Source organism: Tachypleus tridentatus, chromosome 6 (genome assembly GCF_004210375.1).
Source record: "Tachypleus tridentatus isolate NWPU-2018 chromosome 6, ASM421037v1, whole genome shotgun sequence".
Taxonomy (NCBI): Eukaryota; Metazoa; Arthropoda; class Merostomata; order Xiphosura; family Limulidae; genus Tachypleus; species Tachypleus tridentatus.
This window is the reverse complement of record NC_134830.1, coordinates 91,349,582-91,376,492: the sequence shown is the minus strand read 5'-3', so window position 1 is coordinate 91,376,492 and position 26,911 is coordinate 91,349,582. Positions and strand designations below refer to the sequence as shown.

The following is a 26,911-nucleotide window of genomic DNA, read 5'->3' as shown; positions in this document are numbered from 1 at the left end:
AAAAGAGTAGCCCAAGAGTTGGCGGTGGGTAGTGATGACTAGCTACCTTCTCTCTAGTCTTACACTGCTAAATTAGAGATGGCTAGCACAGATAGCCCTCGAGTAGCTTTGTGCGAAATTCAAAAAACAAACAAACATTACTACGTAAAGCTTTAGGTGCTCACAATCAAAATAATTACCTTGTCAAAAATTATTTCACAAGAAAGTATTAGCGATAGACGTTCAAATTGAAAAAAAAAACAACTTATAAACTAAACGATTAAATATCCTATTTATGGTTTTGAATACCAAAATACTTACTATCTGTTCTATACAACTGTATATTAAATGGTTGATCCTAATACAACAGTGGTAACAAGATTTGTAATTGATAAACTTTAATAATTTCCTTAGTTATATGTACTTGAACTTTCCAAGTACACATGCAATGCAAGGCACATTTCACTTGCGAGGAAGAAGGAAAGAATAACAAAACCAGTTTGTTTCTTAACAATAGGTTTCTATAAGCTTTATCAAAGATATGATAAATTGCGACAAAATGTTAATGTCAGATTTTGAGCTTTACCTAATTAAGAAGATTAGATCACGCTAACAAAGGTCTGTAATTAATCTAATTATACCTTTGTATAGAATAACGACCTAAAATTACATAATTACATAAAAGTTTCATCAAATCAACATTATTAAACTTTGAGTGTGAACTAAGTACTTATGATATTACTTTACTCAAAAAATTAATAAGCATTAATAAATGTAATTCTGACAAGAGAAACTTGTGAAAGATTGTTTTTACGATGTACTATTGCTAGACGTTGTTGTACAAAACATTAATACAAAACATGACATTGAAATGAACTTTGTTCCAAAGTTCAATGAAGAGCACAATTTGTACACCATTCTTATAGTAAATTACACATTCACTTGAACAGTAAATACGTTTTTATATTACTATCCTGAATTCTGAAACAAACGTCTATGGGATAATCATTCAGACCTAACTTTACCAGGTGGTTAGAGGCGCTTAACTTGCAACGAATAGGTAGTGGGTTTAAATACCCCTCCGACCAAACATGGTTACTCTTTTCACCATGGTTACGTTACAATGTGTGGTCAATTACACTATTCGTTGGTAAAATAGTAACCCAGTAGTTGGCGGTGATGAATAGCTGGCTTCCTTCTAGTTTTTCACTGCTAAATTAAAGGCAGCTAGTACAGATAGTCCGTGTGTAACGTTCCTCAAAATTATACCATCTTAAGAGTGTTTCACAGTACAACATGAGCAGCTCTAAGCACTCAATAACTAAAATCAGAATCAAATAATTATTTTTATATTATGTTTGACTTTCTCTTTTGTTTTATATATAACTAATAATTTGTCTTTATATACATTAATGTACCAAGTTGCATTTTTATACAAATGATTTTGTCTTAGCGTAAACGTGACAAAATACGATTCATGTTAAAATATACTTAAAAGAAACGTATGTGGATGCGAGAATTTTCGGCCCATAGACGATAAAAGCGCAGTTTATAGACTACTTTGTGAGCCTTTGTACGCGTGAATGTGTTAAACGAGTGAGAAGTCAAATCCTTCCATTCGGGCAGACAAGACTTGGCGCTAGGTATCGTTGTCCAGCAGCCTTCCCTCCAATTCCTCAGCTCAAAAATAGACGCATATGTACAGATAAAATTTGTGTAGCTTTAAGTTAATATTCTAATATCAGCGAACTTCTAATATCTTACTCCCTAAATGAAGAAGCTAGAAACATTTAAAAATATTTCTACGCTTGGTTTGTCATACGTTAATTTGAACATGTTTTAAACAAGAACATGTATGAAACACGTACTTCGTGTAACTTAGATAATATTAATATAATAATTATTTCAATGTTTCATTATAGTTACCTTCGAAGGTATTGCACTTAGTTCTGTGTGTATGTGTCTGTCTATTTATCTTTCTGCGTGCGTTTATTGATTTTGAAAATAAATAAACCGATGTATACGAAAAACCTTACACAAGATGAGAAATCAGTATGATATAGACCTCCACAAATCCAAGTCCGGGTCCACATTCTAAATCACTTTGAAACATTTTTTATAATGTGGTGAAAGGGTATTTTCGCGGGTTTGGTTTAATAATTCCGTAAAGTGGGATTGGATTTGTACCACATTTCATGAGCACTTTAAGATTGAGATCTCTATGATTGTGAATAATTCTGGATCTGAGAAGGATTTTATAAGTTTTCGAAGTTGAAATTTAGCTTTATCTAATATAAACGAATCAATCTTGATAAGAGCGGCGGGTCAGGGTATTTCTCTTGTTTTATTGCATATTTATTATTTCTTTCCTTCCATATGCCTCCATATAACTTTCCACAACTGTTTGTATTAAGAATTTCTATTAACACGGTATTTTCAAGTGCCTTTTGTAAAATCATTTTGAGAGAATCAAATTAAGTTAATATTACTCAGTTTAAATTTTATATTTTCAACTTCGCGTGAAGATTATTACACCTCACGTGAGATATTTTCTTAATTATTATTATATTTATACACACATATGATATTGTACATATTTGATTTTTTTTTTAACCACGATTAATTTCTTGGCTCCGATATCGTTACATAAAGTGATAACAGAAAAAAAAGTGAAACCAAAAACCATTTCACCGCAGGATATATAGTTCCAGCAGTGGTGAGATATGCTGTGTATCAACTTGGCGCTGCTACATGGATGATTGGACACACACACGAACGATGATCCGTAACGCGTCTCTTTGGGTGGTTCCTCTGCGTCATATTTCAAACAGGACCTTATTTCGTTAATCATTTGTCTTCCTCAGACTTCCTTACTGGACACCATGCTCTCCTTTTGTCACTGACATTGGTTGCTTAGCAACAGGATATATTTATTATGTTTTCCATTTATTTCAATTACTCTCGTGATTATCCCATCGTGAGAACTGATAAACTTAATCTGTCTAAAGAGATACTGAATTTGTGTGTAAGAGTTACCAAATCAGTGGCTGGGTATTTCTCTTATTGCTGAATCATTGTCAAAGATTACCGTTGTATACTGTCGTGAAGTGAAATAAGCTTTAGATACAGTACTAACCCTAATAAGATATTAAAACAGTGTAAAATTAAAAAAATATATATGGTATCAAATTTACTTCTTTTAAATGTTGAATAATTGGGTTTACTATTTATATGTGTCTGAGGTTTGAACACTTTGTCCCTGTTAACGTAATGATTAAGTTATATGCCTGAAATGTATCACGTAGAAGAAAACATAGCAATCCATCTAGATAAGAGCCACAACTTTGCAGAGTTTTTGATGACTTTTTAGTGTATTTAAAATCGGAAAATATTTAGTCAGTGTGAAGAAAAGCTATTTTATAGTTTAATAAATACAGGATATTTTCACGATCATTTCGTTACACGTTCAGAATAACCATAATACATAGAAAAAAAGTTTAACCTTATCGGTTTCGGTCGTTAGTCATATTGTATATGCCATTTTGTTTTCCTTGTACAGATTGTGTTCTTAATATGCATATATGATCTGTGTTTGTTTTCGCTCAATATATATATATGATCAATAGCCCCGTACTGTTATGGTTTGTTTGCTCTATGAAGATTTCAGTACGAAAAATTATTAAACGTATATTAAAGTAATTACTCCTAAATCACTAATAAATACAGTATAAAGTAGTTTTTCTGTCAATTTTAGGGACTGAAATATGAGCAGCTGCTTCAGTTGAACCTTTGTTTCTTATGAGAGAGAAAGGTCCAGGAAATGACCGTTTTATTCGACGTTTGACAAATCCGGACAAGAAAACTTACTGACACAAGCTGAGAAGCGCTTTATTTGACAGTGGAATTCGTTGAATACTTTCTATATATAAACGACATTGCCAATCACAAGAATAGCCTTGCTGTTCAGTTTTTCTATATTTTTGTTGTTAGAAAGAGTCTAACCCATGTTTTAAGGAACATATCTAAGATAAATCTTTCAGCATCAGAATAATAATACAAGATTCAGTAAGCTGGAAAGTATATGTTTATTTTTTAAGATTATTACCATATATTATTATTACTTTTTTCAATATAACAATAAACAATTAACCAAAATCCCTACATCAAACTGATATTGAATTCACATATTAACGTAATAGTATAAAGTAAATTAAGCTTCTTTTTTATTTTCTAACAGAATCAGACTAACAGAATCAGACTAATGTTTGTTCCTGGTCTCTTTTGGAGTTCTCATTTTCTTATAGAAGGTTTGCCGTCATGATATTCCATGTCTTCCTTTCCTGTGGCACTCCGGCACATCCTGCATTGTCCAGTTGCACCTATTCACATGTCTCTCATCTATTTCCTTATTGGTCTCTTTCTATTGGTTTTGCCTTCCAATAATTTTCCCTCTATCGATTGTTTCCTACCCATATGTTCATAATATTTAAACTTTACTTTTATATATATATTAAGTAACGTTTTTCTAGCTTTGATGACTCTGTCTTTGTAAAATATTAATATTGATCTTCTTTTCCATATCCTTACTGATTTTTTACGTTTTACAAGCATATATAAAAGTAGACACTACATAGCATCAAGTTAATGTCTTCTGATATTCTTGTCCAGTGTTATTCATATCAATTGGCCTGTTCTGTAGCGCTTTGTAATTAAGTACTATAATCTGGAAATATTAATAACAGCTTTTTAACCAAATATTTTTGAGTGTAAAATATTATTGCCAACGTCTACTGTATTCTGACATCTGATTAATTTGTATATAATAAAGAAATCTGTGACTTTATTGTGGATTTTGTTGGCATACTTTAAAGCTACTTGTTCAGTTTTCTAAATTCCTATCTATCTTATGTTGTGGGACTACAACAACCTATTATTAACGCTATAAATACTATCACAACCAGCAGTCAAAAGTTAATGTTTTGGTACAATGACTTATTCAAAACCAGGGAATTAAGTATTTTATCTCCTTAGTATGGATAAAACATTATAATGAAGCTGAAAAAATACATGATGGAACCAAGTCAAGGTTGAATATTTTATAAGAGATGAGAAAGACCCGTACCTTGCTTTAATGTGATTCTACCAAGTGCTTCATTTATTATATATCTAACCATCATCCAAAAGCACAGATCTTAAAGCCAGAACAACTGGCATGACTAATTATGTTAGTCAGCTTAGTTCCTTTTCTATGAATGTGGTTGAAGACAAGAAAATATGAAAATGTTAGCAAGCCAAGATTAATTGAATACATTGTGTTGACCTACTGTTATCAGATACCATTCTTTCACTTCATTCCTGGCTGAAGCATCTGCATAGCTAGTAAAAGAGATGTATTCCATATAAGTACAGTTGAATGATAGTTTGATGTTCTAAATTTGGACCATGAAGGCCACTTTTATCTAAGTGAAGTGATCGTAGTTAATCTTATTGCTTATGAATGCATTTTGAAACCTATTGAAATGACACAGACACTTGATTTTTAGCAGCACTTCTTCTAACTAGTGTTATACAGGTACCTCACATTTGTACGGATATTATTATTTATTATTTCGAACCATTGACTCAGCTAGCGTTACCTGGCTAGAGAAATAATGTAACATCTCAGAACTCATCTGAGAAAAAACAACAGGAGAAGTATTTAATTATGTTATCATGTAAGTGTATTGTAAACTATAAGTTACAATGGTCTCAGAGATGATTAACACAGACAACAGTATGGACTATTAGCCCTAAACAATCTGATATTTAATGTTATATAATGCTTTAAAATATCAATCGTATAGCTAGAACTCATTTGTGGAAGTACTCTATTGAATTATGGCAAATCAATTCACCATGCACAGTTAAAAACTTGACACCATAAATTCAGTGAGTGTCTGGAAGTCCAAGATTACATGGTAAAGCATATACAAACATGACTGTATCAGACCAAGAGAACATGAGCAATAATAAATTCATTGAGGGTATGACAATCATCAATGTTATTTCACTCATAATGGAATAAACAAGTATTGTTTTGGATATGTTATATTAAATAAACCTGCAATAAGTCATATCCCGGCCATTGTACATAAAGTGTGCCATCATACAACAGGTGAGAATCCACGAGTACAAAATCACGGTTAAAATCAGCCTACACGTCTCTGAGAATAGTATGCAACATAATCAGGAAGTATTTATTTCTGCAATTGAAGCCAAGAGAACATGGGTTTTTCAAGATAAGACTTCCAGTCACACTTTTTGTTCAACAACTACATAACTACAGTAGTTACAGAATGTAACAATGGTCCCCCTGTGCTCTGCTCATCACGGGTATCGAAACCCGGTTTTTAGCGTTGTAAATCCACAGATATACCGCTGAGCCACTGGGAAGCAAATAATGAAGAAATATACCTAAATATGACATACACGTGTAGTGTAAAATAGTCATGTTTATATTTGAATTATATTGACTTTGTTGTTTTGTCCATAAATGATAGGAATTAAACTTTTATTTGCAGTGTAAAACGAGAGAAGAAAACATTTCTCTGACATAAGATGGTGCTGGGACCTTTTGATTTTCTCGGGGTTTTTATACGAAACTTAAAACTGAATCTAAGGTTTCAGTATAGTCAGCTTATGCGTGACGTGTTTGATTTTAAACTTAAATAAACATAATGTTATATAATGAACTAAACTATACAGCGCATACATTGGTACTATTTCATGCACTGTGATTTTCATCATACCTAACTGTTTTTAAAACTATTATATACACTCTTAAACACAGTTATGGCTTCAGGAGATCAAAAAATTGCCTTTAAGTAACATGTAAAGCCACCAAGAGACCAGTATTTGCTATAATATTTCTGGTTTACGGCTTACTTACATATATGTTTAAAATAGTGAATAAGACCGAACTATTTTTGAGAATATTTCACAACAGGTTAGATATGACTCGTGGTCTGTCGAGAAGTGTATGCAACTTCTTTCTTTTCTGTTTGATGTAGTGAGAGAGGATATTCCAGTTTTATATCTTAATTTTAGATAACTTTGACTTCAAAAATGCCAGCAAAGAAATTCTATGGTTGTTGGTGATACTGGCATAAAACTAGATAGCATAGACAGATTTTAATGTGTTGTTACAAGTATACCCCGCCCGCGTCGCGCTAAACATGCTCGCCCTCCCAGCCGTGGGGGCGTATAATGTGACGGTCAATCCCACTATTCGTTGGTAAAAGAGTAGCCCAAGAGATGGCGGTGGGTTGTGATGACTAGCTGCCTTCCCTCTAGTCTTACACTGCTAAATTAGGGACGGCTAGCACAGATAGCCCTCGAGTAGCTTTTTGCGAAATTCCAAAACAAACAAACAAGTATACCCTGTGCTAAAACATAAGCTACTGACCAATTACGGACAAACATCCGGTGCTGACCTTCATCTACTTGGAGTTACAAGACCTTAGTGTATGAATTTTAATTATTTCATATTTAACTCGGAATGCAAATTGTGTACAACTTTAAGGTTTAGTGAACACGAACGAAGTTTCTCAGTCTCCCATCGTATACAGACGATTCTGTTGGTAGCAACAACTATCATCATGCTACTGGAAAATATAGATACAATGGAGCAGATACTCTAAGGTAACAACTGCTATAAAGTGAATATGTGGATAATGGTGTAGAACCCACTGTTTTGTGTACTCTTTCTTCTGTTGACTATGTTAACTACATCTCTTCTTGTGGAAGCCGGCAAGATCTACTCACTCACCATAAACAAACCCAAGTTCATTGTCAACAATATTTTTTTTTTACCCCAAGGTAAGATATGACCTATGAACCATTTAGTTTCCACAATAATTTGCTATATAAATGAATGTACCTACTTTGTAGTGGAGACAAGAACAGGGTTTAGCCTATCTTCTTTAAATGTTAGTATTTAGAGATGTATATGTGAAGAAAATACGAGCCGAAGGACCCACATAGTCTATCTGAGTTTAAACTAGCAACATTTAACAAGAGATATAACGTCGCAGGTGTAAATAATTTGTTTTCGTGGTTATAAGTTATTTTGATGTGTCATGTAGTAGCTCATAAACAGAGATTTGTTGTAAAGTATGTAACAGTTACTGATTTGTGTACGAGTATGTTTAATAATGCTTAATAAGCATACATTTTTGTGTGCTATTTTTTGATGCTGTAATCGCAAGCAACAGTGTCAAATACAGTGATATTATATATTTATTTAATATTTTCTAGTGTTGTAGTTAGTGTTTTCATAGTTTTTACTTGGATATTTGTATTATATTTTTATACTTTGTTATTTTCATTTCTGCATTATTTATAACGATTGACCTAAACTGTGTTGAGGTTAAATGTTAAAGTCAGGTAGGTAATAAATCAGATTATTCTGTTTTTGATATCTCTGTGTGTGGTATGCTAGGAATAAGATATTTTATTGGACTAGACCGTTGTGGACACAAAACAATTTGTTTCAGTAAATTGTCAAGTTGTGTAAGGTTACAATTAGAATTATTGTGGTCTTGCGTCGTCAAGTGCAAGTAAAAATCTTCTCTTTGGTGCGTGTGTGTTATTCCATATAGAACGCCCAGTGCTTAAAAGTGTTTGCATTTGTTTTGTCCCACTAGGTATCGAGATTTACATAAAACAATAATTTTCGTTTAAGGCTTCGATGTGGATTGTAAATTTAAAGTAAGGTCAGTTATCTTGAAATAAAGAGCGATGAGTTGGTGCTTTTATTGTTTCTAACATTCTTAAAATGAATATATACATATGTTAAACATAAAATGTTTAACCTATCCGTGTTCCTGTTTCAGTCATAGAAACATAGACATCTGTTGTCAACATGTGTAAAGTTTTTAAAGCTCTCCTATAGGGCTAAGTAAATGATGTACTATTTTAGTATTATCTGGGTCATTTGAGTTAATGTTGTTCATCCTATTTGGTGTTTACTCACCGTAGAGTTGCCACATACTTATGGAAAAATATTACAATCAGATTTTAATTTTTTGATTCTGACTCTGCACTTCAGTGGTTGGTTTAAGAGATTTCTCACTGCATTTCGGCTTGCAAAATTTTGTTTTAAGTGAAGCCGTTTAGTATTATTTACGTTTGACATCCAGTTCAGCAGTCAATTTGTTTTACACAGTTCTGAATTTACGTTCAGTAAGATATCAACATTCACATCAGATGTATTTTGCCAATTGTTACATAACTGTCAAATATTTTTATTAAAATCTAATACACTATGTTGTCTCTTTCAAATGTGCATAATAAAGATGTGTTGTCCTGACCAATTTCTTCTGCTATCCTCAAGCACAACTTGAACTTTCACATTAGGCTTCCTGGAGTTTTGTTCCTCTTGTTGATTGCTGTGCCTTACTCTCTATTCTTATTTCCATACATATTATCACAAGAGAAAGAAACCGTTGGATAGAGGCATGTAGACATTTATGAGTGCTTTTCTTAATATAGGTAAAAAAGTGTGTAAAGGATTGATAAATTAGTTTATTTAATCAGTTATCAATATATAAAATAGTAATTATGACGTTTAAGAAGTGGAGCTGTTAGTATTAGCTGAAAATAGGAATGTAATTAAAGTTTCTTTAAAATTTATATTCCGCTAGAAAGCATCGATATTTTGGTTGAAATCGTTTACGTACATTGTTTACAAGATATAAATAAGTAGGTGAGTTTCTAACAGTATATATATATATATATATATATTTTAATTCTCAAAAGAGTCAATGACCTACAACTAAACTAGTTCTCCAACATTTCTCTGTTTAGATATTTTGTAAAGGAATACAAATTAGGTGTTCATATAGTTACTTCCGCCATTTTATATTTAGAATTCAAAAAGTTCTTCGATGCAGTTATATTTTTCACATTTAACGAGTTTTAAGATAAAAGTCTAGTAATAAAACTTATATAAACAAACTATTAAAAAACTGAAGCAGTTATTGTCTAATAATGCTCATAAAATACAAGGAATCGTAATTTATTTTACTTTATCAAAATGTGCGGTTTAGTGAAATATTAAAATATAGTATCTACTGGATTCAACTTCCCAAAATCTCACGCTCGATAGAACTTAAATTATACACATCAAGCGGTGTTTTGTTGTGAAAACAGCGACCAAGATAGATAGAAAAAGAACAAAAGCAAATTCACCGTGGATTAAGGCAAGCACCGCAGTAGACGGTAATATAATTTTATAAAATTAGCTAAAACTGTTGTTTTAAACATTTTGACAAACGCGTATGGAAAATATAGCATCTTAACGATAAAATAAATATTTCTTGAAGACTGACCTTATGAAATATAAAGATAATAAAATTATTTAAGTAACAATCAAATAACTTTATTCTTCAAAATATTGCAAACCAATTTTTAAATGTTTTACAAAGATAACTTATAGCACGCTAATGTAAAAAAAAAAAATTAAAATGAGACAGACGTAGCCTCAAGTTTATAACTAAGTTTTCAACCGAATGTAATTAAGGAAGGATATGGCAAAGACGTGAGAAACTACGCAAGGTCACTCACCCTTTTTTGGACCTGTGGATCTCACAAAAGTAGCTCAATAGTTAATGGTGAAAGGTGTCTAACTGCCTTTTCTATAGCTTATGTTTTCAAAATTAGGAACGGCTAGCAGTGACAGCCCGCAGATTACCTATTATGCAACTTTAGATATAAAAGCATCAACACGTGTATATAAAAAAACATGGCTTTTTATAATTAATTACAAACATGTTTCACAAGATTAGATAACGCTTTCATACCACAAAAATCATTCTTTATACGTTGCTTAACTGAAACATGTAACGATCGGATATGACATAAACTGATACATATTCTTTAATTAGTAAAACTATCAGCAAATGCCGAAAAAAACAAAATAAAAAATCTTATCATGCTTCTCTCAGCCACTCTGTTCACTGTGCCTGACACAAAAGTCTTTAAATTACCATTACTTAGAGAAACATTAAAGATAATTTCGTGCAAAGGCAGTAAGTCACGATGTTATTACTGGCATGAGTGTTAAATTCGTTTATAGTAATTCTGCGGTTCAGTAAAGTATTGAGTATGAAAAATTCAGCTGATGCATCAAACCCTAACGTTTTAAACCGACTTACTTACTTTCTACACTTCACTGTATCAAGTATCTATCTACTAATTTATTTGCGTTTAAAATAATACAATCTAATCTCTCGCTAGAATGAATTGTCAATGATTTTTGAAAGTTTTTGTCCTATTCTAAACCAATGAAAAATCTTCAACAGAAAGTTACACCACAACATACAACAACCTTCATATTCATGAAGGTAAAGTGAGTATCTGTGTGTAAAATATCCACACTCAACTGGCTTGAAATTCCCAGAAATATATGTACAAGAAACGTCAATTAAGCTTGGAAATGCTGTTTTTGAAATTATTAATTATTCTATTGAAAAAAGTTGTTTCTTTCTCGTGTTAAATCAGTCAATATTAATTCTAGCAATTGCTAAATTTGAATAGTGTGTATGTGCGTGATAAACTTTTTAAGTAACAAACACAGTTCTTAAAAATAAGGTAGAAAATAAAGTAGGTATTTGAATTCCACGCAAAGCTACACGAGAGTTATCTGTGCTAGCCATTCTTAATTTAGCAGCGCAAGACTAGAGGGAAGTCAGCTAGTCATCACCACTCACCGCTAACTCTTGGGTTACTCTTTTACCAGCGAATTGTGGGATTGATCGTCACATTATAACGTCCCCACCACTGTAAATGTGACATGTTTGATGTGATTAGGATTCGAATCTCCGACCCTCAGATTAGGAGTCGAGTACCTTAACTGCCTGGTCATGTCGGGCTGTCGAACTAGATGTTTATATTTATAAATAAGATCTTGTCAATTGTGTTCTACAATATCTATGTCGCTTCCTATAATACATTTTAATTATTATTTCGATATAGCTGCATTTATGTTTTGTTTAAAAATATCACCCTGATGTTCTTTATTAAAAATTATAAAAAAATAAATGAAGGAAAATAATTGAATATTGTTTTTAAAATCCTGTAGCGCTGATAGCTACTTTATATGACTAAAAAAAAAAGAGATGACTAAAAAGTTCTTCTTTTATGTGTAGAATATTTAGTGTTTCCAAATAATATGGAACTCTGACCAGAATCGCTGTAAAATTTAATAAAATATCACATTGTGCTTATAACATACTTTATTCTAAGTCTCTTTACTACAACCTCTCGAGTGCTCAGATGTAGGCGTAAGGGCTTATAACACTAAAAATGTGAGATGAACACAGAACAGATAGCCTATTAGTGTAGCCTTGCGCTTAATGACAAAAGCAAATAAATCTTATCTATAATCTCTCGAACCAACAGTTAACAACAACCTTTGACATAAATTGGTAGCTCTTATTATCTATCAAAAAACAGTATATCTTCACTTCTATATATTTTAGTTTACTCTCTTTTGGTTTTGCGCAGATAGCCTAGCCGCTTTGAGTAATAAAACACCAAACTCTTTGGGTTTCACTTCACTTCAGTTGACTTGCGTTTTTCATACCGTAATAAAAAAAATATTGTTGATTCTTTCATTCTTGTGGAATTGAAGAAAGTAGAATTAATACACGAAGTTTACTATGTGTTTGCATTATGATAAACAAGCGTCTTATATTAACTGGGTCAGAAGAGTCGCCCGGTTTTACTGACAAACACGTGTTCACCTCTTCCTTGAATCCATGTAGGGTTGACGGAATTCGTTGTCGAAAATAGAGAAGAAAAGGATAAACTTACCTATAAAAGAAGTTGGCGTTTGAGGCGGCACTAGCGGCTGTTTGAGTTTTAGAAGTTGATGAGCAACAGAAACTGGTGAATATTTTATAGTTTTTTTGTTGGTTGAAGAGTCATTCACTCTTTCGACTGAAACCACTCTATTAGCCACTCTACTATAACGTCTAGAACCATCCACACTCTGCAACGAATGGCAAACTCGAAGCAAACCCAACCAGGGACTCTCTGAAATAGTTGTAGGTCGCGCTTTTGATCACGTGAGCGCGATGAGTAGTCTCATGATGAAGAACTTATAGTTGGGTGTGTTTTGCACGAGCGAAGCATGCCAATACTCCGCTAATGACGATTTCCCCGTTGTTTGACATCACTGGACACGGCCACGTGACCCGTGAGACAATGGTGGCCTTCAAAGTGAGCTAAAGTAATTTTTTGCAAGAAAACAAGTAGATTTGAAAGTAAACATTGTGTACATGATCGTAAACGGCGGGTGATGGAACTAAAAGTGTCAGGACTTCTTCCGTACAGCAAAAAAACAATAATGATTGTATATAAAAAAAGAACAAGTGCAAATAGAACTTAAATTGTAGCTTTATGTAACTGATGGTGACAACAAAGACTATTTAGAAACTAATATGTTTTAAAACAAGCTCGAGAAAGTTATAAAACATGAAAACAAATGTCCTTAGAAATACAAAATCGTGTGTTTATATTATATTGCAAATTTCACAAATTAATTTTCTCCTGCAAACACAAAACGTCGTAGAGTTTTGATACAACCTGGATGAAACAGTCTAATATTATGCTATAAGAAGAACAACAACTAGTAATGCAACTTAACAAAAGAAAGAAAAGTAGTAAAACATGTGTAGCTCTTAGTGTCTTTGTATAATACGAATAAAGTCCTCTTAGAAAATCAATAGTTTGCTGGAAATGTCCGGAGAGACAAACATCTACAAAGAGGCCTTAATTCATATATATATATATATATTATCTCACATCTTAAAATTTCACATTTGTGAATTTAAAGTTATGGCTATTGGTTTGATTTGTTCGATAAAACAGCAATACATACCAATATTTGTTAAGAATAAAAATGTTATTTATAAACGAAGTTGAAAATATTTGCAATATTATCATTTCTGTCTTTCTGGGCGTGAGTTGATCCTGTGGTAGAGCTGATCCAGGAGCTCCCTTCGAGCCGAGGGTGCACTATAAGAGAGTAAGTTGCTTATTTTCTGAATAATGGTGGTAGATAACTTTGACATAAATACAAAGTGCAAACACGATTCTCTTTAAATATAAATACATACATGTACCTAGCTTTGTCTCGCATATATTCTGTTGGTAGGTAGAATATAACTCCCAAACAGCTAAAGAAACTGTTCCTTATTGTCTTTATAAAACAAGTCCGCAGCACTTCAAGTGCTACTTCCCTTAACATGTCACATTTTGCTCAGAAATGTCTAAAATTAAGCTCTTTAAAACATATTTCAGACGATGCTATGTATGTTGATAATGAAGTAACGTCGAGCCGGCTATGAAGTTAATCGAAGGTAAGTTGCATATGTGTCACACTGATTGTAGCCCTGAGAAACAAGATGATTACATTTTGATGACCTAACGTAGAGCTATGAAGTTACACTCAAAATAAGAACAAGTCAAGGCAACGACTTTTGAATAGTAAATCAGGTAGTCAAACGGTGCCAAAAAAGCCTCTCCAAGTAGTCGCTAAAATCGATGACTACCTAATATGACTATTAAATATTAGTCATTTTTACTATTGTGTAGTTGGAAAATAGTCAGATGATGGTGGCAGGGATACCTGGCAGGTAATAAATTTGACTGCTCTATGATAGTCATTATGACTTTCGTTAGGTTGTCATTCTGACCGAAGCTGACTACCTGACAATAGTCTCATTGCCTACCTGCAAACCACTACAGAGTAGTCATGACATAGTCAGTGTGACCCTATTCATCCAAGGAGCGGTTGTTATTATGACCATCCATTAACAATGGCTGTTGTCATTATGACTATCCAACGACCATGGAAGATAAGTCATGTTGACCCGGTCAGGACCACCTCTACAATGTCACTGTTAGGCAAAGAGACTATCTTCAGTCAGTTGCGGTCAGCAAAACCATCACTGAGCAGTCAACCCCTCAGCCATCTGATGATTCAACCTAAGTCCCAATAACCTGCCACCATCCTAAAAAATATGAAATGCATTTTAGCAGCACCATTTTTATTCCAAACTGAACACAAGTGTACATCAATATACCTGAACCAAAATAAAATTCAACCTTCAAATACACATGACAAGTTACTATTACCAAATCTAATATAACCTTATGGCTTTGAACACTTTCCTCTTCCTTTACCTTGACGTTTTGATAGCTTTCCTGCTGCTATGTTTTTTGACATTCAAGAGATCGAGCAACTGAAGAATACATCAATCTGCATTTTTTTTCAGATTTGGTAATTTTCCTGGACTCATCATAGAACTTCAGAACAACTCTTTCAACAAAGTTGAAAGTTTTCTTGAGTTTTGTTGGAAATGCAAAATTGAAGATATAAAAACTCCCTACGTACATAGTGAATGCTTCCAAAAAATCTTCAGTGGCACACATATCAAAACCATCAACATATAGTTTGAATTCCTGATCACAAAACTGAGAAATTGAACCACATTGAATGTATATGCCACTCTCAGCGGGTTCCCTAACTTCAGTACCCACCATGATACTTTCACTTTCTTTTAAAAGAAAAAGGATACCAAGAATAGCAATACTAGATGTAACATCAGGCATGTGTGAGGACTGTTTCATAAGAGATGGGCCCGGCACGGCCAAGCGCGTAAGGCGTGCGACTCGTAATCCGAGGGTCGCGGGTTCGCGCCCGCGTCGCGCTAAACATGCTCGCCCTCCCAGCCGTGGGGGCGTTATAATGTGACGGTCAATCCCACTATTCGTTGGTAAAAGAGTAGCCCAAGAGTTGGTGGTGGGTGGTGATGATTAGCTGCCTTCCCTCTAGTCTTACACTGTTAAATTAGGGACGGCTAGCACAGATAGCCCTCGAGTAACTTTGTGCGAAATTCCAAAACAAACAAACAAACATAAGAGATGATAGCAATGGATTATTTTCTGGTGATATGTTTCTGACCTGCAGGTGAAAAGTTACTATGTCCTTATATTGAGAAAGTTGGACACTTTTTTTCTGCATCATTTCTTAGCCGCTTAAATTCATTCGATAGCTGTGGTGGTGATGCCACAAAGAAAGGATAATGCTCTATAAGTTCATTGACAGGAGTGTTGTAAATGGTCAGTTTCCTACGATCATGCAGCGTTTTGTCCATAAGCAAGTCCACTTTACAAAGATCACCCTTTTTTCTGCAATGCAGACGAGTTTTCATCCATTGCTTGTGTTTTTCGGTGGAAGTTTCATCCTCCCCAACGGGCTTTTCACACAAGTGTTGCTTTAATCCATATAGCCTCTGTTCTGAAATGTAGTTTGGAAATGGAGTTTCATCTGTTGCAGTTTTCGTCTTTTTCTTTCTTTCTTGAACTATAGACAATGATGAATCCTTACGCTTTCTATTATTCTGGAATTTCTGACGAAGCCTCATCCTCCACAGCTCCTGCAATTAGAATTGACAGAATTAGTTCTATTGAGAATGAATAACAAAACTGCCCTGGTATAACTATAATTATAATTATTCTAAACAGTATTTCATTTAAACCACTTTTGGCAATTTTCAGGTTTAATCTGAGAAACTGAAAGTCATACACATACTGGTTAACAAATCAGCTAGCTGTACGAGTTCATCTTGACAGTGTATTCTCTTTAGCGTTAAATTTGTTGAGTTTCATTAGGCGAGTCATATTACATCGTATACAAACAAAACAAATATTTCAAAGTATCAAAATAGTATTTTCCACATCACCTCCTTGGTAAATACAGTCATGTGATAAAGTTAGGACACCCTATGAAAGCCTGTGTATTTTTGTAACATTTTTGGATATGTAGATATTTAATCTCAATTTTAACAATACTGAGAGATTATAGGAATATAACTAAACAATTAAAACTGAAGAAAAGACTTTTCAAGATCTACTGTAAATATAATTCTACAAAAATGCATATTCTAACTGAGGAAAAAGTTAGCACACTCCCACATGTATTCTTACTTAAAATGGCTCAACTCACACACAGGTGTATCACACCAGGTGCACATGATTAGAAGGTCGTTACTCGGCATTTTGAATGAGACTTGCCCTATTTAAACCTCAGACATTTAGTTTGGTGTGCTCCTGACTGTTGAAGTGAGAGTGAGCACCATGGTGAGAGCAAAAGAGCTGTCTGAGGCCTTCAGAAAGAAAATTGTAGCAGCTTACGAGTCTGGTAAAGGATTCAAAAAGATCTCAAAAGATTTTGAAATCAGCCATTCCACGGAAAATAGTCAATAAGTGGAGGGCTTTCAAAACAACTGCCAATATGCCCAGGTATGGTCGTCCAAGCAAGTTCACCCCGAGAGCAGACCGCAAGATGCTAAAAGAGGTATCCATACACCCTAACATGTCATTATGCGACCTACAGCAGGCTCTGGCTACTGTTGATCTGAAAGTGCATGCCTTTACAATCAGAAAGAGACTGCACAAGTTTAACTTGCATGGAAGGTGTGCAAGGAGGAAACCTTTGCTTTCTAAGAGAAACATCAAAGCCAGACTGAAGTTTGCCAGAGAAAATGTAGACAAAGACCAGGACTTCTGGAATAATATTCTTTGGACAGAAGAGTCCAAAATTGGATTATTTGGACACCATAACAGAGAACATGTTTGGCGTAAATCAAATACAGCATTCCAAGAAAAGACCCAAAGCACACCAGTAAATCCACCAAGGACTGGCTGAAAACTAAGAAATGGAGAGTCCTGGAATGACTGAGTCAAAGCCCAGATCTTAATCCCATTGAGATGCTGTGGGGTGACTTGTCACGGGCTGTATGTGCAAGAAACCCCTCAAACATCTCACAGCTGAAAGAATTCTGTATTGAGGAGTGGGGAAACTTTCTTCAGACCGATGACATTGACAGATGGCTACAAGAAGCGTCTCACTGCAGTTATTTCAGCCAAAGGGGGTAACACTAGCTATTAGGGGGTAGGGTGTCCTAACTTTTTCCTCAATTAGAATATGCATTTTTGTAGAATTAGATTTACAGACGATCTTTAAAAGTCTTTTCTTCAGTTTTAATTATTTAGTTATATTTCTATAATCCCTCAGTATTGTTGAAATTGAGATTAAATATCTATATATCCAAAAATGTTACAAAAATACACAGGCTTTCATAGGATATCCTAACTTTTTTTGCATGACTGTATATGTACTTTTGCGTATTTTAAAAAATATAACTTCCCACAAAAGTTTCACTTGTTTTTTCACTAATATTATGCAACACAAAAAAATGTCATTTAATTCATTTTGTGACTAATGAACATATTTCTTGCCGAATACATTTATACCCTCACAAGTGGTCATATGATCATTCCTGTTATGCACTTTAGGACTTATTTTATTGGGCTCATAAAATCAAATGTATAGATAAAAGAATATATTTGTGATGAAAATATATTTCCCAACAAACATAACATAATGCACATGTGGATAGTACTTACACAAACACCTTGGGGTGTTAGATTTGGGACATCTGACAGCTGAGGGTTGCGCTTAAATGTTTCATCCACTACTTGGTCATACTGCTTTGAAGTGGGATATCTGGAATATAGAGGTTGGGCAGACTAACAAGTACAGATAAAGACATCTGAAGAGATATAATTACACGCTTGTAATCAGAAATGGTACACATGATATTCACTGCACAGCACTTACAAGGTATAGTTGGAAACCTCAGTGCAGATTGCATCCAGTAAATGGAAGCGACCTTCTTTCTCAACAGGCTTCCCTTGCGACAATAGCAAAGCAGTAGATCTAGGCAGACTTGACAAATTGTCTCGCTGAGAAGGTACTGTCCAAGGCTTGAATGCTAAAATGCTGACCAAAGAAAATATCAAGTAACTCAAAACAATCCCAAATTGGGGTTGACTGATTGCAATGAAATACTAACTAAGGCCTAATTGTCTCAAGTGAAAGATGAAACTATTTCTCCAACAGATTGAAAGATCTGTTTGACATTCATTAGGACATATCCTACCATGTTGATATGAACTGAATTTGCTCAGTACTGGGACCGGGTGAAGATGCACTCTGCTTGCTTGAAGGCACTTCAGGGTTCGGTGGATTCTGGCCAAAAATACATTTTTAACGGGTCTAAATTTGTCATAAAAAAGTAACAACAGTAATTGTGCTATGTTGAATAATGTATATTGAACAATTGTACTTCTTTTCTTCGGAATAAAGTTTCCGCAGAGTGATTTCTAATGAATACATAAATGATTATAATCACTCAAATTTAAATGGGTTGCGCATTCTTACAAACGACTTACCACAACAGCTATCTCTCCGTTAGAGACCACAGCATTAGAAATCAGAGAAACGCGCAACTTTGCTCATGGTTTTGGAATGTCAGACCATTGAACATCCACCCAGTCCTGCCAGTCTTCCATGTACACTTGAACTGAGAAGTTGGTAGCATCTACATCCAGATTTAGGTTGTCAGAAATCTTACTGGGAAACAATCCCAGACCATCCACTGACACCACAATTTTTTTTTCCATTGTAGGTAATGTGGTAGGATAAAGCCATTTATTTAAATGGAATTTAAAAGTATGGTACTGATCAAAAATGATTTATATGTATACACATGCAGAAAAGTTGTTATTGAAGAACAATTACAAAACATCAAAAAGATACATTAAATTTCCATAAATTTAACATCAGCAGGACTGGTATAAATCAGCTAAATAAGTAATTTGTTTTTTCCCTAACAAATAGTAGCCTTTAAAAGGTGAAAGCAAATATAAGTAGTCTGACCTCAATAGATGGTGATGATAGTGGTGATTTTGGTGCAAATATGCATAATACATATTAATATGACACAAGTTCTCTCTGTTTGAAAATTTTGACGAAATTTGTCACAAAAAGACAGAAACAAATTCACATAAAATATGTCAAATCTTTTGATGAAATTTGACACTGGAAGGTACACACCAAATTACATAAAATAGGTTAAAATTTACCACTGATTACCGCGTTTTGTTTAAAATTTGTCATCATTTATTCGCCACGAATGTAATGATGTAGGATGATCATATTTTCACCTTTGTACACATAACAAGGCAATGGGTAATGATCATAAAGATCTGGAATGCTCAGGAGTTCATAGCTTTTCATTGGCTCTACAATGTAAGCATGAAGATGCCTGTGACAATTAACAGTTTGGTATCTTTAAGAATACAAATAGGTTTTCCCCAAAGAACAAAGCAACAGATCACTGAAGAAAATTGAAGACTGTCAAATTCATAGCTACTGACAACTATTGTACCTGTATTGTATGTGATGCAGTTGACTGTACAACCTGAGGCTTTAGTGACAAAATCGCCTTCCCCTAGAAATGCACTGACAAGGTTTCGCTCTTCTTCGAGTGAATTCACAGGCAATCTGACAGGATTAGTCAGGTCAAAGGCATCTATTCCAAGAAATCCATTGCTTTCCAAATGTGAACAGAGTTTATACTGGTGTCTCACTGCCATTGTTTTGGCTAGATTCCTCCTGTTTTTGGTGCGTCTTGCAACATCAACAAAAAACTATGTTTGGCCTCACAGCTCATGGTCCACACATCCCTCAGTGGACCAAAGCTGCGGGTCATCTCTGGGTAATGCAAAGTAAAATGTCCCTTTGGCTTGAGAATTCTATTTAAAAAGACAATGGAACTGACACCAAGCCAGGTTCAAAAAGGTCATGGAATATATCAGGTGATAGAGCATTTGCCACATGAAATTGCTGCAGAGCGTTCAGGGGCGATCTTTTTTAACCCCATATGTACTTGACAAATTCGGTTCAGTTTCGACCATTGCAACTTGGTAATTATACGATGCAATAGATCTCTATGGACATTTTGAAATATCAATCAACTTTCGTAATTCATCCCGAGTTACCATGCAGAATCTACATGATCTGAGAACAGAAAATGATTCAAGAAAATCTCCAATAGTACGGTTCCCCAAATTATCTGCAACAACAACAAGAGGTGCACCTCTGAATTCGAATGTTTCCTCTGGTTTGACAATGCCAATGTTTTCAAGAACAGATAGTTCTTCAATCAAAGGTTTCATCACTGTATTTAGCCCATGTTTTTTTTTTTTTTACATTTTCGCTCTTCACCAAGATTGCTAAAAATATTCAATGAAACTGTGATCTCAAAGCAGGTTCAATATTGCCTAACTGATAGTAGAAAGCAGCATATTTGTAAGCAGGAGCTCGTATTCCAGCTGTAAACTCATCAAAATAGAGAATGATTTGAAGGGCAAGGGGATTTTCTTGTAAGAATAGATGGTTTTTGAAATGTTTACCATCAACTACATCTCTAAGACAATCATCAGCTGACTGGCGAGGATAAACAACCTGGCTAAAAATATCATTATGTTTAAGCAAACACTTTAGAGTATCTAATAAAAAACATACTGCATTGTATCCTGTTTCCCATCACCATCAATTCCCAGGTCATACTCAACAGGTTTTACAAATGTCATATTATCTTCAATGTAAGACTGGAAACTATTGTGGTCAGTGAAATTTTCCATCATGGAATGAAAGTTAAGACTTTCTTTCTTGCAAGCTTCCATCACTGTAACTATACTATTTCTAGGAGCCCCCTCACTGATCAATGTTCTTTTTATGGTTTGGAATAAATGTTCATCTTTGGCAGCCATAATAGAACAGGACAAATTTAAAAAATTACTTGTAGTTTTGTAATTTTTTTCATTTTCACGCAGCTGCAGAATTGTTTTAGCTAAGGTTCTTCGCTTGTCTGTGACAACTATCTCATTATTACCATCAACTGCCTCATCACTGTCAGAGTTTTTATACCTCTGTTCCATAAAGTACTCGGCACCTTCACCACCAGCTTCATTATCATGCATACTGGTAGTAGCAAACCATCCATACTTTTTATTTATATGTCTTTTAAAACATCTGATGCTTTTAAATGGTCTTTCACATCCATTAACCCCACATGGGACAACAAATCCAGGCTCATGCTCATGAACCAAAGAAAAATGTGAAAGAAGCCTGCTAAGATGCCTAACCTTATAATAACATTTAATGCAAGTGAAAATATTGAAAACTTCTGACTCTTTTGCCATGTTTAACTCCAAAGTTTACTAAACTTCACAGTGTCTATTAATAAATATCATGCAAGATGTGCATCCAAATGCCATGGTTTTCATTTTGGAACGTAAAATGTATCATTTATTTAACTAAATGTAATGATAAATTTCAACAATAACAACTAGCAAATGTCGGTCGCCCGCGAACCGACGGTGTATCCTCGGACTTGCCCTCAATCTAGCGAATAAAAATGTACTTCAAAATACAAATTCTTGCCACAACCCACCCACGGGGATGGCCAAAAACATTCATTGGTCAGACCTCAACCCAACTAACATATTCAACAAATTAAACAGAAATGCGAAAGGAATTGTGGACTGTAGAGTGAACACAAGAAAATCTCTGCAGACGCATACCCATGCTGATACGTGATCCATAGTATCCCCCAATCCGATTTTCGTAAGGGTATACAATTTTTATTATTTTAACTACACAACTCGGTTGCTCATAACTCAATGTAATATCCCTTGGATCCTACATTTCTCTCACCGGTATGGATGTGGTATGAATTATGAGAGGGACCCAAAGTCTTAGAAAGTTCCCTCGGAGCAAAAAAGGGAGAGGGGTTGGGGGAATATTTTGCAGGAATTTGCTGCAAAAGAAGGTGCTGCCTTCTATTCATAGTGTACGGCCTGGCGCTGGCTCCTATCTCGCACAATTCAATTTCAAAGTATAGAGTTTAAAAATTTAAATACATTTTATACCTAAAGAGATTTTTAGATAGTTTGTAATATTAAATTAAAGAAACACACATTAAACACAATATATATTTCACTTTTTCGCTGTTTTCAAATTATTTGTCTTGCCACCCCCATTTGTAACTCCATTGTTGGCTTGTCAGTGGATCCCGCCTTAATACACGCGTCGCATAGAGTGTGTACGCTTTAGCATTTGTAGCTCTGCTGATTTATTAAAAATAAGGACTTATTATTTACGTATTATCGTATGTCATCTTTTATTATCTAAGGTCTATAAAACAATAACAGGCGAGGTCCCTTTTAATGAGTATACAACTTTCATCTGTGTAGCGGTGGCTGTAACAAATCTTTTCAGCAGCGGTGTAGTTGGCGCTAAATTTAACAGAGCAGCAACATGAATCATTGCGGGCTTTTGATTCTACCACAGGATATGTATTCAAGATACCAAATATGTGCATTTGTGATGTCAAGACTGGGGAATGTTTTCGATTTCATACTTGCTTCAAAGCATTATCTAAATATAAATATTCCTACTCTACTGCTACTAGACTACCATAGTACAGACCTACACAATGTAATGGGCAACCATCCTTGTTTACACATAACGAGTTGTACACAATATACGCATGGATCCACTTCAGCTAATCTAGAAAGTTAAACATTCGTATTCTTATATTGTTTTATTGAAACATAGTATAGGAAAATAAGACATAAACGATTAATATTCACCCGGATTCCTTCTTTCCGTCATCTGCGCGGTTGCATGGCAATTGTGCAATGTCAGTACAAGTTTCGGTCATTATAAATTCTATAAACGTCATATGTAATTCTCCAATGTGCGACAAAATATTGCTGTGTGTGATTTCTCCCCTCCCACCCTCTTTGGGTTTATAATGTCATCACTACCTTCGGCTGCCGCTAAGGAGTAGACCGTGCCGTTTTTACTCCGCCCCTGTGTATGTATTGTTGTATGTGAGCCCCTAAATCCCCCCTCAACCACCTTGAGGAACGATCAACATTTCTCCACAAATAACACCTACAGCCCTCCTTGCACAAGGAACACCCGCCTTCAGATAAACTCGACCTGGTACACCCCTCTGGAAAAGAGATAGTCTCTCTCGCGCTTAACGTAGACGCTTTCCATTTGTACTCTATTTGCGCTGCGGACCACTAGACGAATCGGATGCATTTCCCCGACGAGTTGTGTCAACGCGAGTGTTAACCACGTGGGGAAAGCTTATTTCAGTCATAGCTTAGATCATTGTGGATTGTAATAATAAATGTATTGATTATTGAATTTCATATTCGAATATTCCAACACACGCATACAACAATATAAAAACACAACTGTCAAGTAAAACAGTGAAGAAATAGTAGTGGTCGATAAATAAGATTTATTTAGGTAGGATTTATTTTGTGTGAAAGAAATTTATCCTTCCCCCCACAAATAAAAGTAAATAAATAGATTCTTGCAAAGTTTAACCCTGGTTATATTTCAATTGTTGTATTTATGGAACAAAACGTATGTATACAGTCATTTGTTTGAACTGCGCCTTAATGATATAAGAAGCATCAAGAGTGTCAATTCATGAGTTAATGCTGCCTATGGTGTTGGTCTTTCTGACCACAAAGCAGTCCTTAAGACTAGCATGGCAGTGCTGCTATGAAGTTGTCAAGGTAACTGGGAAGTAGTCAAACAGACTGGGTAGTGGTCAAACTGACTAATTGCTCAAATTGACTTAGAGTCAGTCAAACTGACTAGTAATAGATCTTCGTTACTACTTAATAGTCAATTTCATATCCACGACTACACAATCATAGTCATCTTGATTATTGATACATTTTAGAGAGTCAATTTGACAGCGACCACGATATCTCTAAAGCAGAAAATAGACGTGACTATGCCCTGGTAGTCGAAATGAACAACTTTTATTTAGAGTGTAGTTGGATATGTATTATAAATGTTGTAGCCCTAAAAATGTTTAGCCTTTCAAGGTAACTGGTGATGCATGGGGAACAGCAGAGTTAAAACGAAATCACGTTCACTCAATGACAAAATCTGACAATGATTGTCAGTATTTCATACTTGTAACCCATTGAGCTCAAAGTAATATTCCAGTTATGTAAAAACTGGAAAGCTAATAGTGTAACAGATCAAAAAGTTAGAGAACCAATTCGCTAATTTATATATAATTCTTACCTATAGAAGTTCTACAAGTTAGTAATTCCTTCATATAACAGAATGTTCAAGGTATTTTGATTAGAATATAGGAGATGAGTGTTAGTATGGCTGGACAAACTTGGTGTGAATGATTTATGAATTAAAACGACATTGAGACAATAGACAAAACTCAGTGATAAATACTGTGACACTTACAACAAAAGTAAATATTAAGCTAATATAATAAAACATTCATGTGACTAGACACAATAAACGTTTAAAACTACCAACAGCACTTGACTAGATTACTCGCTTTTAAGAAAACGATTACTCTGACCTGAACTCATCTGGAACTAAACGTTTCTGAATGTGGCACAAAATTAAACAGATAGTCACACACAGACCGTCAATTACCGAACGATGTTGAAAATTATCCCAATCTGCTTTCCAACAAAATAATGTCAGTTTAAGAGGGGCATAAAAACTAGTACGAAAACAGATCGTCAAATATTGAATGTCACCAAAAACGTGTGACTTTCACCAGCTGAAAGTGGTAAAGAGAGATAACCGAAGCCCAGAAATATTGTATTCATTATTTCTTTGTTTTGCTTTTTTAAATAATAATTATTAACTATGCAACTTTCAAATATGTTTACAAAATACAAAATATTAATAATTCAAAATGACTAAAGCCTTTCCCTTTTAATATGGTAACTTTAATAAATAACTTAATAAAATAATTATTTTAATTTTCACTTTTCGTGATTCTACAGTTCTATGGTTGTTTTATTAACAGTAGTTTCACTTATATGTATTACTTTAAGTTTCTAAATTGTACTGGTGAAGTATTAGATATATTTGATTCCTTGTTGTTGTTAGTTGAATTTCGCGTAAAAGTCGGCCCTAATTTTGAAATAATAGACTGAAAGTAATATACTCAACACCATATTCAGACATAACAACTCATGGCTGCTTCAATTGAACAGAGCATTTAATCATCTCTAATCTTTATAATACCCTAAGTGTGAACCGCGGTTTAAGTGTGGGTATAGCGATAACAGGACATGGACGTCGGATCCATAGTCCAACACATAAACCACTGTGTCGAGTTGGCCCATTAGGTCTTTGGAGATAAATAACGGTAATATATATATACATAATTCGTGCTGTGTTAAATGTAGACGCTAGTTGAAGTAAGAGCGGTACGTTTAGTACATTGTCTTCTTTATATTATGTTTAACATAGTTATACTTTCGTGCCATTCAGGCTCAGTTTCGGTTGTATTATTGGTTACTTGTAGTGTATTTATCATAGATGCTACTCTTCTCTAAAATTAAACTGTCCAAGTTGCTTAATGGGGTTTCATTGGTTAAAAGATGCTAGGGAATTATTTAACCATATTAAACTGATGTTATTACAGTATGTCAAGCCAAGAGCTAATTCTTCTATGATTTCTGTGTAAAGTACACTATATTATATCTTTCATTAATAGTAGTGGTTAGACTGTTTAATATATCTAATTTTATTTATTATTATTATCACATTTTTATTATGGAAATTATTTTGCATTGTTAACGTATCTATTATTATATTAAAATACTATTAACAACAAGAGTATCTAAATAATATGAAATTATAAGAAGGAATGTTAAGAAAGTACATTTAATTACTGTACTGATTATCAGGTGGATTTGTAGTTTCGTTCTAGGTAAGTAGCTTGCTCTGATTGAAAATTATTTTGATTAATAGAATGGAACTAATGTAACGGCTGGTTTAATATTAATAATGCCACACCTTTCATTGTTCAGCTACTTTACAATTAGCAAATTGTTCTTGTATGTCTACACACAAAATTATATCTATCATGGATGTCAAGACACAAAA

The 26,911-nt window shown here is 34.3% G+C and overlaps 2 protein-coding genes across 3 annotated transcripts in view; both read right to left on the bottom strand.

The window, feature by feature from the left end:
• The window catches only part of LOC143253033 (uncharacterized), a 39,554-nt gene extending 26,275 nt beyond the window's left edge, over positions 1 to 13,279 (bottom strand). For both annotated transcript variants that reach the window (XM_076506121.1, XM_076506122.1), the window contains exon 1: positions 12,835 to 13,279. The gene's annotated coding sequence lies outside the window, so the exon portion shown is untranslated. The remainder of the gene's footprint in view (positions 1 to 12,834) is intronic.
• Positions 13,280 to 16,016: 2,737 nt separating this feature from the next.
• Positions 16,017 to 19,557, bottom strand: LOC143251667 (sterile alpha motif domain-containing protein 3-like). Its single transcript, XM_076502923.1, has 4 exons — positions 19,412 to 19,557; positions 18,713 to 18,874; positions 18,499 to 18,598; positions 16,017 to 16,466 (listed from the first exon to the last, which is right to left on the bottom strand). Exons 1-4 carry the CDS (start codon positions 19,555 to 19,557, stop codon positions 16,017 to 16,019), a joined length of 858 nt encoding a protein of 285 aa, XP_076359038.1.
• Between the last annotated feature and the right edge of the window lie 7,354 nt (positions 19,558 to 26,911).